We start from the raw sequence: 14,722 nt of genomic DNA on the forward strand, positions 1-14,722 counted from the left end.
TGAAAAGCCGGAGGAGTGCTATTCTGAACAATTTGAGGTGGTGATGGAGGCCGAACATCGTAACCTACGACGTAATTTACAGTTTTTCACAATCATTGAAACTTTCGTAAAATTTTTAAATATACTAAACCTAAAGATACAGAGGGAGAGGTTCACCGTGCAGTTCTGCTCTACACATTGCACACTTAGCAACTTGGACATTGAATAAGGTAGCTGTACAAATCGTGCAGAATGCATGCCCACATTGCATAACATATTGCACCTTATTCAAATAGCAAACTAGGCAGCGGAGTGCAGGTGACATAGAAAGATCGTCGAATACAGTGACCGGCATCGTTGGTTCCCAACCTTTAAAAAACAATAATATTATAACTTATAATATTAATAATATATGAAATAAATGTTACGAAAATTTATTTAGAAATTTTGCCTTTCAGCTGTGTGGGTAATAACCTACGACTGTACTGTTAATAATATACTTACGACGTTCGACGATCCGATCCAAATCATCTTCATTGCCTAACTCAGCAAATAATATTCTATTTTTTTCTGGAATTGGGGGAAATTGAAAAGCCGGAGGAGTGCTATTCTGAACAATTTGAGGTGGTGATGGAGGCCGAACATCGTAACCTACGACGTAATTTACAGTTTTTCACAATCATTGAAACTTTCGTAAAATTTTAAATATACTAAACCTAAAGATACAGAGGGAGAGGTTCACCGTGCAGTTCTGCTCTACACATTGCACACTTAGCAACTTGGACATTGAATAAGGTAGCTGTACAAATCGTGCAGAATGCATGCCCACATTGCATAACATATTGCACCTTATTCAAATAGCAAACTAGGCAGCGGAGTGCAGGTGACATAGAAAGATCGTCGAATACAGTGACCGGCATCGTTGGTTCCCAACCTTTAAAAAACCATAATATTATAACTTATAATATTAATAATATATCAAATAAATGTTACGAAAATTTATTTAGAAATTTTGCCTTTCAGCTGTGTGGGTAATAACCTACGACTGTACTGTTAATAATATACTTACGACATTCGACGATCCGATCCAAATCATCTTCATTGCCTAACTCAGCAAATAATATTCAATTTTTTTTCTGAAATTGGGGGAAATTGAAAAGCCGGAGGAGTGCTATTCTGAACAATTTGAGGTGGTGATGGAGGCCGAACATCGTAACCTACGACGTAATTTACAGTTTTTCACAATCATTGAAACTTTCGTAAAATTTTAAATATACTAAACCTAAAGGTACAGAAGGAGAGGTTCACCGTGCAGTTCTGCTCTACACATTGCACACTTAGCAACTTGCACATTGAATAAGGTAGCTGTACAAGTCGTGCAGAATGCATGCCCACATTGCATAACATATTGCACCTTATTCAAATAGCAAACTAGGCAGCGGAGTGCAGGTGACATAGAAAGATCGTCGAATACAGTGACCGGCATCGTTGGTTCCCAACCTTTAAAAAACCATAATATTATAACTTATAATATTAATAATAATATATCAAATAAATGTTAATATTAATAATAATATATCAAATAAATGTTACTTGTTTATACTTCATGTGGGTAATAACAAATATACTTACGATGTTCGACGATCCGATGAAAATTATCTTCATTGTCAAATGCAGCAAATAATATTCCAATTTCTTCTGGAATTGGAGGAAATTGAAAAGCGGGAGGAGGAGTGCGATTCTGAACAATCTGAGGTGGCGATGGAGGTCCAACATTTTCTAAATCTTGAGGGGGGTCTACAGGACGGTTCGGTAGTGGTAGGATAGGACTCGGTACACGTACAGGTGGATCTACATTAAAATAAACTAAAGGTGGTGGTGAAGCAGGAACATTTTGTTGAGGTTGAAAAAAAATAAGTGGAGGTGGTGAATTATTTGGCTCTAAAAGGTGGGGATTTTGCAAGATTGGGTCAAGGTTAAGTGGCTGGATAGGTTCTGGAACGGGATCTTCTATGTCGAGAACATCCTGAACATCTCCATTCCATTCGTTTATTTGTCTATCCAAACGCTCCACAAGATGGACAGAATGCCGAAGAAAATCCGCCATACTGAATCGCCCATCGTCCAATTTATCCCAGGCTAAATTCAGTCTAGCGTTAAAGAAAATATTTTTTCGGGCAATCCTGAACACTGTTGCGTTCCTCTCCAACTGCATCAATTCAATTACTGCCGTGTTCTGTATGTCGATAAGTATTTCTGAAAATTGAAATAGTTATATACAGAGTAGCTATTTTATAAAGTTTGTCGAGGCAACATCTCTAAGGATTATTTAGGGCAGTCTTAAACACTCAACCTTAATAAGATATTATTTATAGACCCTATTTAAAGTTTCTTTAGCGATTAGGCCCGGTTGTACAAACTTAAAAAAATAAAGTCGGGATCATGTGAACTTCGATAAACACTGAGCTCGGCAATTTTACTTAGGTATTGTTGTATTTGGTGTATTTTTTGTGGTGTACAAAGATTATTAAAAACCTAGTTTAAGCCTCAAAAACGGCTCTTTTTTGAACTTGGTGTAAGCCTGGACCGAGTATGTACAACCGGGTCTTAATGTGTTAAGATTAGAAAAATGTTTTATTGCCAAACAAACTTTAAAGAAAAAACACGAAAATCATGTGAACATTATTACATACGTATCAAATCCCATACACCGGGATGCCGGACTAACTTGCTATTGAGTCGCCGATGGTACGACTCCATAACATTGTTAGTCCGGTGTCGCTGCCTATAGACACTTAAATGGTCAGGAGTGATTCGTTCTATCCACTGCCTCCTTACGTACACATGCAGCTCTCTGAATATGTCATTGAGCTCTGCATTATCATCCTAATAATACAAAACAAAATAATAGTTAATATTATATTATGACTATAGCAATATACACGTACATACCAATATATACGCACAGGGTGAGTCTTAAATAAGTGCAAATATGTTTAGGGGTAGTATATTTCGACCCCAGAAAACACTATTATGAGTTTCTTTTCGCGAAAAAAAAATTTTGTAAATTGGGAATTTTTTGAAAAATGTTTTGGAAATTTTTTTAGCTTTTAGTTAAAAAACATAATTTCTTGATAATATAGCAACATAAGTAATTGATTAAATTTATAAGAAAGAAAATCCAGAAAAGATCCAGCGGTACTCAAAATTTAAGCAAAAAGAATTTTTTTGGAAAATTTCAAAGTAAAATAACTCGGTTATTTTGGATTTATTTGAAAAACGGCAAAGAGAAAATATGTTATTTTTATCATTATTTTTTTCTTTTCTACCAACCATGAAAATATTTGCACTTATTTGAGACTCACCCTGTATATTTACGAAAAAATAAAATATCCTACCTGTAAAGATTCAAATGCTCGAACAATCATATTCGGAGGTAAAAGAGGCAATGCAAAATATTTTCTTAATAATATTCTCCCATTCTCATTGTCATTAATTTGTCGGTGAACTCCCAACATCTTGGCTTTACGTAACACCGCCTGTAATACAAGGTAGGTATATTATTATTATTACATATTATTAAATTGAGATGATTATTAGTTATTATAAAGATACAATATATATGATCGAAAAAAGCATATATTGACATGATCGAAAAAACAAAATGCTCAGGAGACATTGTGCTGACCGAAAAGTAATATTTTAAGAAAATTTACTCACGAAATTATTTCACAGGATGTTTTAAAATTAGAGTAAAAAACAACCCGAATTTAAGAATTAAAGTTGATACGATATTTATATACAGATCACTAAAAAAATCATAAGATAGAGCTAAAAATACACAAACAACACTTAAAATTTGACGAAAAATTTTTCCTTTGCGTTTTTTTTGCATCTGAGTGTATAAAATTATATCGTTATATTATAAAATTAAATTATATAAAATATATATTCCTAAAATTATAAAATTTTATAAATGTCAAACAGGACATCGTTTTTTTTTCAATCATACTGGATATTATTATTATCACATTATATAAATTTAAATTTGAATACAACTCTATAGGTACCTGGCAAAAATGGAAAAAACATCCCCTGAGGGAAGCTTGTGGATAAGACGCTCTTAACGAATCTATAAGAGCAACCTCGTAGTCTGTTATGACGGTTTCGTTAACGAAATTTGGGAACGTTGTTAAAAGATATGCAAAAACAGCGTCATATAATCGTTTTGTCTTCCTTTCCATGAATATATGAACGATTGGAAAAGCCTAAAAGAAACATATTGTCAGTTAAAAAATATCACAAGTATTTATATAAAAAATATATATATAATTCAACATATTTGGCCATATATATATAATTCAACATATTTGGCCATTCTACATACATGATCCATGGAAGTTGCAAATATTGTTAAAATCTGACAAAAACTTGGCCGCCTAGGTACAACCTTAAATGTTCCATCTATAAAAACATACTGGGAAGCCCTAAAGTTTTGAATAAAATCTTGGTTTCCAAATATTATGGCCCGATGGTTATCAGATACTACCGAACCTGAAAAAAATGCTCCATTAGCGCAGTTGCTAAATCGAGGCCAATCACCAGTTTGCAAAATTATAGCTAATTCTTCCAAATTAGCTGGAATATTTGGTGTTGTTGCCTGTCTCCATCGCAGCATTGAACTACGCACAGAATTGAATGGAACAACAACTGCACCTTCTGGATTTCTAAAAAATATTCGAATTAATTATGGAGATATATCTTTTGATTCAACAACTTTGTCCAATAATTTTAAAAAAATTATAAATCAGATATAAAAATACCATAAAGAAGTACAGTAACAGTCGCCCATATTTTTTTAATCAGTCTACTCTTCTTATTAAAAACTTAATATCAGATATTGTTCTGATGCATAAATTTGTCCCTAAATGTATCAGTGTCGACACACGGCGTGATGAAAGCTTAAGAGTCAATTTTTCTATTTAATATTTTCTTACCTTATGCTCAATCTCTCATATATACTTTTTAAAGTACCCCTTTCGGTAACACATGCTTGTCTTAACTCTCTCTTAAAGTTCATTGCGTTGATATCATTCTCTTCTCTTGGATGATTATGATTACCATTAATTACCATAAACTGTTCTGCGACAACCTTTCCCGATGCTTGACATTGTAACTGTCGATAATACTTACATTTCATATATCTAAAAAATGCAATTATTTCTACAATATGATTTATATGTAATCAAATACATTTGTAATATACAGGGTCCGGCAATAGTGCATCGGGCATCTGTAGCTCCTACAATAAAAAAGTTAGGAATTTTGTTTAAGTGCAAACCTAAAGTATGTGTTAGGATGCATTTCAGGAAAATATTTTAACTTCTATAGGGTGGCTCAAAAAAGTGTGAGTGGATCGAGCATTTTTGGCTTCCTTTTTAATCACTTTACATAATCCTAAGATATTATTAAATATGTTTAGACAGTTTCAAAGATATTAATAAATAAATGAAAAAATAATTCTTTTCAGCCTTTTTTTAAAAAATGATTAAAAATACTAGATATGTCCTAAAATCAAAACTATATTAGGTATTTACTGTAGTGGGTCTGTAATTACTTTGACACAAATATCGTAATCTTAAACCGTACAGGGTGTCCAAAATTCTATGCGAAACTGTTTAAAATATAAAAAAGTTTTTCTTCGTTTTTTAAAATGGAACACCCTGTATATTATTTCTTTGTTGGATGAAGAATTAAAAAATAAACATTTTTTGTATTTAAAGTATTTCAAAATTTTTAGCGGTGTCGCAAATATTCGCGGTTTTATTGCATATGGCTCTTTCAAGGGTAAAATGCGAGAGAAAAATCATTGGATGGCTTTGATAAATTTACTGTGAAAAATGCCACATGAAATATAAAACTGCGAATATCTGCAAAACCGTTACACATTTTGAAATACTTTGAATACAAAAAGTGTTAATTTTTTAATTCTCCATCTAGCAAGTAAATAATATATAGGGTGTTCCATTTAAAAAAAATGAAGAAAAACTATTTTATATGTTAGAAAGTTTGGCATAGAGTTTTGAACACCCTGTATGTTTTGAAATTACGATATGTGTAGCAAAATAAGTACAGACCCATTACAGTAAATACCTAATACAGTTTTGATTTTAGAACATTTCTTGTATTTTTAATAATTTTTTTAAAAAAAAAGGCTGAAAAAAACAAGTTTTTTATTTATTTATTAATATCGTTGAAACCATCAAAGCATATTTAATAATATCGTAGGAATATATAAAGTGATCAAAAAGGAAGCCACAAATGCAATAATATACAGGGTGTTCCATTTAAAAAAAATTCATCCCGATCCACTCACACATTTTGGAGCCACCCTGTAGAAGTTAAAATATTTTCTTGAAATACATTCTAATACATACTTTAGGTTTGCACTCAAACAAAATTCCTAACTTTTTTATTACAAGAGCTACAGATGCCTGACGCACTATTGGCGGACCCTGTATACTTATAAGAATATACCATATATATGTATGAGGTGTGTATCAACGATAGACTAAGTTTATTATCTCGTTTGTTTTGATAACACAACAATGTGATACACAACTACCTAAACGCGCGCATAAATTTTAATTTAGGATGTTTTTTACTAGACCACTAAATGTTTCTCGCGAACGAATGGAACTTAGTTAATAAAATTATATACTTAAATAATGTGTAATATGTTGCAGAAAAATAATTAAAATAGTCAAAAATTAAAAAAAAAACATCCTGTAGCATCAAATTACTTACTATATCTTTTTCTTAATCTCTATAAAACTCACCAACCAATTTTGAGTATTTCAACTTCCGAAATAATTAAAGCTACTCAGTATTTTTCACTCATTCAAAACATTCTTTATACTCAAAATTAGTTTTGTTTTGCATCTTAACAGACCGTCTAATTATTAAATAAAATAATGCACTTCTATCGAAGATTGATAAAATATGTAAAAAGAATAAAATAAATTTTATTTAAAATTTAAGAAAGAAGAATATGAAGAATAAATAAAATTTAATTTATATTTAAGATAAGAATATTGTATGGGGTTTTGTTGACTTGGTTTAGTTTGCAGAATTCAAACTCCCCTTAGTATGGAGGCTAGCCTCCATACCCCTTAGTAATTGAATTGAATTCTGTAATATCTAAGATATATGTATATAAGATAAGTTTCAATATCCACCTTTTTACGGAAAGGGATTTAAGTAGAATCGTTATTAATGAATCAGTGCATGGAGTGGTCAGTCAGTTACGAATTTTATACAAGGTGGCTCAGGGTGTTCTGAGAAAGCTCTATATAAGATTTTTAGTTTAAGAATTTTAGTTCAATTTTTTGTAAAATATGTAGGCTAGAATAGCCATATTTTTCCCATTTTATTTTGATCAAAAATCATAGATATACAGGGTGAGTTTCAAATATATTTGGACACGATTATTGTCCTTTTTTTAAATAGAATGATGCACACATATTTTGCTTATTTTATTTACCATAAAGTTTCCATTCAAAAATAGTATTTCATAATCTACCGGGTTGTCTAAATATTTGCTACCCTATTAATTTTACAGCGAAGCCGTAAATAGATTTTTAAAGGTCAGCGTATGCCGAATACACATCCCAACATTGGAGAATTTTGAATAAGCCGATTTTAAGTAATTTAAATAAGTTAGTTTAATTTTTTTTTTATTTAAGTAATTTAACCCGATTTTAACTAAAAATGTAATAATATACAAGATGTTCCATTTAAAAAAATACAATTTTGATAATTTTTATTTATTTGGGACACTGTATATATTTTGAAAATAATTTTAAATTGTAGCTTTAGTAGTCCTCCTATTTCTAAACATCTAATTCTATTCTAAATCTAAATCATTTGGCTACAATACTCCGTATCTTATGAGATGAATAACCCTGTATATATACGTATTCAGTATACTATAACATACTTTAGAATAATTAATATTGAAAAGGAAACTAATTTAAAACATTTTAATTGAGAAAATAAGGAATTTGCTACTTTATAATTTTGTGAGAGCTTCAAATGTGCAGAAAATTTAGTATAATAATGGTCATATATCAAGAACTACTCGGTATTAGTTACGACATTATTGTATTTTTAGAATAGGAAAATTTTCCAGTATAAGAAATAATATATACTGTGTGTTCATTAAAAAATTACTAATCAAGTGTAAAAATAAACTATAAATAAAGAAACTATTTTTTTGTACTGGTATTGTGGCCAAAACTCAAAACTATCTGAGGACTTTTTATATAAAATAAGCAATATCGTATGATAATTTAATTTACGTAATAAGTAAATTGTTTTACCTTATATCATTTCTTACGTGTCTTGTCGTGTATAAATATCCATCATTGGAAATAACATATGTTCTTCTATTCTCCATCTTTTAGTTTACTTACCTAAAGGTAATTTTATTAACAAACAAACTATTAACAGTTTCAAAACACAAACTATTTCACTTACTATATGTTTATTAGAATATTAACCGGTGGATGATAAAACAATAAAATTAGTAAAACAAATTGCTCATAATATTAACCGCTTAATATTAGATCAAATATTTCTTTTTAATTGAGGAATAGGGCAAGTCGACGCCGACGGTCCACAAATCGCAATTGATCTTAATATTCTAATTTGGAAACTGAAAAAGTAACCATTTAAAAAAGTGTTAACTCAGGAGAAATGTATCCATGAATATATTTTTCATCTACCGGATCCGATTACATGTAAACATTCAGCGCTGTAAATGAATTAGGCCTCAAACAAAGACTTTAAGGAATTATTATTTTTCATAGACCAAACAAAATAAATCGAAAATATTATTCACTGAATCATCCAAATATAAGTTTAGTTTAGTTTAGTTTATTAATTCCTTTTAATATAAATACATGGTACTTAGATTATAGGATCGTCGAAAAATATATACAGAAACAACAATTTTTGACATAAAATCATACAAATACAACTATAAAACAAATATATACCGTTTTTATACACAAACAAAAACAATTCTAAAGAAAAAATATTATTATATATCTGCTGACAAGCCTGGAATTTCCGGCTTCCGGAAGAATTCGTCTAGGGTGTAGTAGCTCGTTAATATAAAAAATTTCTTTAAATTAAACTTATTTTTTTTGTTTAGGTTTAGAGAGACTCTACGAACACCCCTTCTCATTTTATTTAAACACCTTCTCCCAAATATCGATGGGTTGTGTTGCCCCATAGTAAGGCGCGTACCTATATGGGATATCAAATTCATCTTTGTAGCGGGTGTTGTGACTGTGAACTTCCCGTCGCACAGTGGGGCTCTTGCATATGTTAAAGAGCGGTCATAAGTGATTTTGGAAAAATTAAACTATATGACATACTGTTAAACTTTTTGAATAGTAGTACCATTGATTTAAAAAAAACAACAACAAATTTTTTGAATAAAATTTGTAACCATGTTTTTTTTTTAAAACCCATCACATTTAATTGTCTTTTTCGCTTAGTGATAGCAAATAAGAATCTAAATATTCCTGGAGGCTTTAAAAAACCCGAGATGATTATTATTTTTCATATTTTAAAGAAAAGGTTTTCTCTACCTTTTGGACTATTACTAAGAAAGTTCTGAGATTATTATTATGTATTAATTTTTCATGTTTTTTTAAATGTCGTTTTTATCCATATTTTTATAGTTTTCAAAATACCAAAAAAATACTATCGACGCTTATCGACGTTTCCTCTTATCGCAAATAATATTGTTTGAGGAATGTATTTGTTTATAAACAAAAAATGGTCTGCCGAATTCTGCCTATTTATGCGATATATTTATTTGAAATCGTCCGTGTTTCTCAATAGACCGCAACACAATTTTAAGGTACGTTTTTTCAGAAAAGACAATAGTCGAAAATTTTCACAGTGTGCCACAAATCAAGATATTTTTAATTGTCTCCTGATATCCTCCGACCCTTATTTGGCTGCATTTCGGCATATATGGAAGAAAAGTGAATGTTTAGAGCTGGGTGATGAAGCCAAAGAACTCGTTTTATAGAACATATTACTGAGTTGGTTGAGAATATGTTTTCTTAAATAAATATTATTTTCTACTTTTACGTTCAGAGTTGTAATGGTGGTTTACTTTTTTTGTTTTGTGAAATATATATTTTTTTAATTTTATACTTCAGGTTTATTTTAGTATTGTTTAATGTTTCTTTTAAGTATGGAAATCACTTGATTTACAAAATAAAACTTTTTTACAAACATAATTAAATTATAAACACTTCTTCGTCTGCACGGGTATAATATATTTTTTGGATCCCATTGTTAAATTAGTATCTTGTTATTTTATTTTTTCACGGGGGAACTTGAAATTTTTTATTAAGAAAGGTCTAAACAAACAGCTAGTGATACAAGAAGTGATTTTTAAAGAATTTATAAACTTATCTCTTTCACCTTTCACTTGCTCACCCAATCCAAACATTTCCTGAAACCCATCCCCCACATTCACCCTTTAAAGGAGGGGGCCTCTTAATGTAAGAAAAACATTTTTTGGAGTTCACCAGAAATCATTACTAAGCGATAAGGGTAAAACTACAGGTGTGTACCTTTACCGATATTATTAAGTGACACGCTTTACAAAAAAAATAATTTTTGCAGTCATAATTAGACCGGCGTTTTACTAAAATTCAATTAAAATTATAAAAAAATCTATAGATATTTTTCTTTTCACCATAAATAAAGCAGCTGGGCTACAAATTACTTATTAAAGTATTATTTTCTATATATTTATGACCGCTATATCCCTATACCTCGATCCACTGTGCGTCGTCGGAATAATTCTTCCTCATTCTTAATTGTAAATACAATAATTGAATATAAATACAATGAATATAAAGTCATAATATTGAGTGATTGAAAACATGGCCTGCATGAGTCTTTCTGACCCCTCCCAGCCATGATTCTTACTATTTTCTTTTGGGTCACAAAAACCGAACCCACCTTACCGGAGTGTCCCCAGTACACCAGACCATACGCCAACACAGATTGTACCAATCCATAATAAATCAGTTTTATTGTTTCGCCAGAAACTGTATGCTTCATATTTTTAATCAAAAAAGAAGCAGAACTTAACTTTGCAGTTACTGACTTGGTATAACCTCTCCATGTAAGCTTCTGGTCTAGATGTATCCCAGGAATTTATTGTAGTGGACACTCTCAAGAGACAGATTTTCGGCCTTCACTAACAAACTATAGTCGAGGGATGTATTCTTTGTAGCAAACTCTACTATATTAGACTTGGAAGTATTTAGTTTAAGTCCATTATATATTAATCTAACCTAACATAACATCAGCTCAGCATTTGCTGGACTGTCCAGTTACATTTGTCAGTTAGCTCCCTATGAGTATCTGCCTGTATTATGATGTTACAGTCATTCCCGTATAGGATTGGTTACCATACGTGGATATTTTTTGTGGTAAATCATTAATAAATACATTGAATAACGTTGGCGATAGACAAGAGCCTTGAGATGTTCCTAGGCTAATTTCTTCCATCTCAGATCTAGTACCATCTATCTCAACTAACTAAGTTCTGCTAGACAGATACGATTTTAGCCAGTTCAGAGGAGGGCCCCGAATTCCCATGCAGTTTTATGAATTAAAAATTCATGATTCACCGAGTGAAATGCATGGGTCATATAGAAAAACAAACCACAAACAAATTTTTGTTCTTCTCAGCCTTTTATAATATTTTTTGTAGCATTATTAAGTGCCGTTTCTGTGGAGAAATTGGCCCTGAATCCATTTTGATGGGGAGATAAAAGATGGTATTTTTCTAAGAACTTACAAAGCCTTTGATTAAAACAATATTCAAAAATTTTAGCAAACTGGCTCTGAAGGCAAGTTCGATTAATAAAGTGCCCGGAATACCATCGACACCGTATGATCGTTTATCGCATACTCTGTGTATAGCTTTCAAAATTTCTTTTTCAGGATTGGTTGGATTTAGAAAAAATGACCTATTTAAAGAATTATTGTTAAAAAAATTAGATTTTCCGTGTCTTGTGTGGTATTATCGACAAAAAACTTATTTAATTTATTACAAATTGTTTTTGTATCTGAAATAATAACATTCTCGGAGAGTGGGTCATATAAATGCGATAGGGATAAACTATTTCTCTACCTCCTTATCTATTCTCGTTTATGACTCTCCATGCTGTTTTATTTATATTTCTTGAGGAAGATATACGATTATCGTAAACGTCCTTTTTTCATATTTTAATTTTTGCCAGTAGAGTTTTCGTACTGCAAGGTAGCGTTCATTATACATAGCGTTATTTATATGTTTGTTTATTGAGGCCATTTCCTTTACTAATTTTGATAGTTCCTTTGTTTCCCTTGATATCCACTGATTTTTTATTGATTTTGGCCTTATTTTGACCAGTTGCAGTGGGAAAGCAAAATCAAACATATGAAAGAAATTGTTAAAAAATGATTCAAAAATCAAATTTGCAATGTAGATCCGTTATAGAAAACCAGTCAGTATTATAAATTAATTGATTAAAAGTAAAAATAGAATTCGCATTAAATTTTCTTTTCTCCAGCATAGGATAAACAAGAGGTTGTTTAACTTTTTTAAATTTTATTTTTATTTTATTTAATTAAACACATATTTAATCAATCTATTTCAACTAGCACATTCCCACTCGTATGGAAAACTGCTAAAATGCTTCCAATACCAAAAGTAGCCACTCCAAATTCCTATAATGATTTACGACCTATAAGTCTACTACCAGCTTTGTCAAAGTTATTTGAAAAAATTATTTCAAAACATAATAATATAATAATAGCTCCCGCATATAGCGTTTAACGTCTTGGGAGTAGCAAGGTACAGAGCTTGCCATACTAGAGCCGTTCGGTATACAAGGAAGGTAATGTGGCTAGCACTATGCTTCAACCGCCTATTATTACCTCAGGATTGTGAATCCCAAGTACTCATTTAAGCCTGAGTCGACCTAGGTACCCAAACTATTTTTATTTTAATAAAAATAGTCGGCTGATGCAATGCCGGGTGTGGGATTCGAACCCACTACCTTGAGATTGGTAGACGAGAGCCTGTACCTCTACGCCACCGGGCACCGGTGTATTTCAAGACAAATTTAATAAAATTAATTTATTATAAATTAATTTTTTTAAAAACAAATTTATGTTTTTCTCCAGACATATAATGTTCTACCATCTATTCAATCCGGTTTTCGACTAAGCTACGGAACTACAAAAGCACTTCTTAAGGTTGTTGACGATATTGCATATGCTATGGATAGGTCGATGTGCACAATTTTAGTTCTACTTGATCAAAGCAAGGCCTTTCATCTGGTTAACTTCGAGTTAATGCTGGCTAAGCTTAACTTTATTGGATTTGATGGTGCTGCTCTGGCCTGGTTTAAGGATTACCTATACGGGAGGTGTCAACGTGTTAAAGTAAATAATTCAGCTTTAAAAGAAACTTTTAGCCGTGTTCCTCAGGGTAGTATCCTCGGTCCTCTGTTGTTTTTGTTGTACACATTTGACCTGCCTAGAGAAATAAGTAACTGTCAAATGCATATGTATGCGGATGACGTCGAAATATATTTAAGCACGCACATTGTCCAGGCTAAGCATACTGTAAACATGGTTAATAACGATCTACTTTCTTTTGATTCGTGGTGTAAAAATCACGGGTTAGTGGTCAACTTTAGCAAAACAGTTGCTCTTTGCATTGGTGGTTTAACTAATAGAACACTAATTTCAAATAACCATAAGTTAAGTATTAAAGATCGCGCACACTATACCTACACGGACCAGTACGGACCAGCACAGCACAAACCTGCATCCTGCATGACGTCGCACACTTTACCGCCACAGACCAGCAACATAAGCGAGACTTTCGAAAAAAGTACAGTTGTCAAGGTTCAACTACTAGAGCGTGCAACATAGAAGTATTGAAAATGAGTAGTTCAGAGGAAGAAATTATTATTTTAGCCATGTTGTGTGAAAAAGACGAGGAAGCTAAGAAAAAAAGAAGATTTGTTTCCTGAATTAAAAAGATTCGAAGAAAAGTTTTTCCAATATTTTCGAATGTCACAAATCAAATTTGATTAGTTATTTTTTGCTATCTCCTCCCATATTGCATCTTTTCTTTCTTGGTCTCTATAAAATGCGTGGCTCGTATCCCACAGCTCTGGATACTTTTGTACCAGTAAAATAAGCTTTTCTTCATTCATATTTAAAACGATTTGAAGGTTCGAACAAAAATAAACGAAATCTAACCTACATCATGCGACTTGAGCCAGCTAGCGTACTCGAAATACTGACAAACCCTTCAATATTTGCATGTTTGTGGAGGTGTGCTGGTTCGCCGGTGCGCACATTAGGTCGGACCAGCACGACCAGGCATAAATATTGCTGGTCATATTTGTCCCTGACCGACACCACCTGTTTTGACGGTCGTGGCCTGTGGCGGTACGTGCTGGTGCTGGTCTAGTGGCTCTACTCTATTAAATAACACGGTCACCTTCACCGGTAGATTCTACTGGTCTGGTCCGTGCCGGTCCGTGTAGGTATAGTGTGCGCGATCTTTTAATGGTAGCACTATTGAATGGGTTGAATCGACAAGGAATTTGGGAGTTTATTTCGATAGCAGTCTTAA

At 31.9% G+C, this 14,722-nt stretch overlaps 1 protein-coding gene across 1 annotated transcript; it reads right to left on the minus strand.

Annotated features, from left to right (window-relative positions):
- Window positions 1–256: 256 nt before the first annotated feature.
- Window positions 257–5,264, minus strand: LOC115874745. The gene is made up of 11 exons (XM_030890020.1): window positions 4,977–5,264; window positions 4,367–4,706; window positions 4,050–4,247; window positions 3,378–3,518; window positions 2,673–2,865; window positions 1,612–2,235; window positions 1,262–1,479; window positions 1,049–1,196; window positions 696–913; window positions 484–630; window positions 257–348 (listed from the first exon to the last, which is right to left on the minus strand). Exons 1-7 carry the CDS (start codon window positions 5,177–5,179, stop codon window positions 1,262–1,264), a joined length of 1,917 nt encoding a protein of 638 aa, XP_030745880.1. The 5' UTR covers window positions 5,180–5,264; the 3' UTR covers window positions 257–348; window positions 484–630; window positions 696–913; window positions 1,049–1,196.
- Window positions 5,265–14,722: the final 9,458 nt, after the last annotated feature.

The sequence above is a fragment of the Sitophilus oryzae genome, unplaced genomic scaffold (genome assembly GCF_002938485.1).
Source record: "Sitophilus oryzae breed Bouriz unplaced genomic scaffold, Soryzae_2.0 scaffold_1297_pilon_pilon, whole genome shotgun sequence".
In the NCBI taxonomy this organism is placed as follows: Eukaryota; Metazoa; Arthropoda; class Insecta; order Coleoptera; family Curculionidae; genus Sitophilus; species Sitophilus oryzae.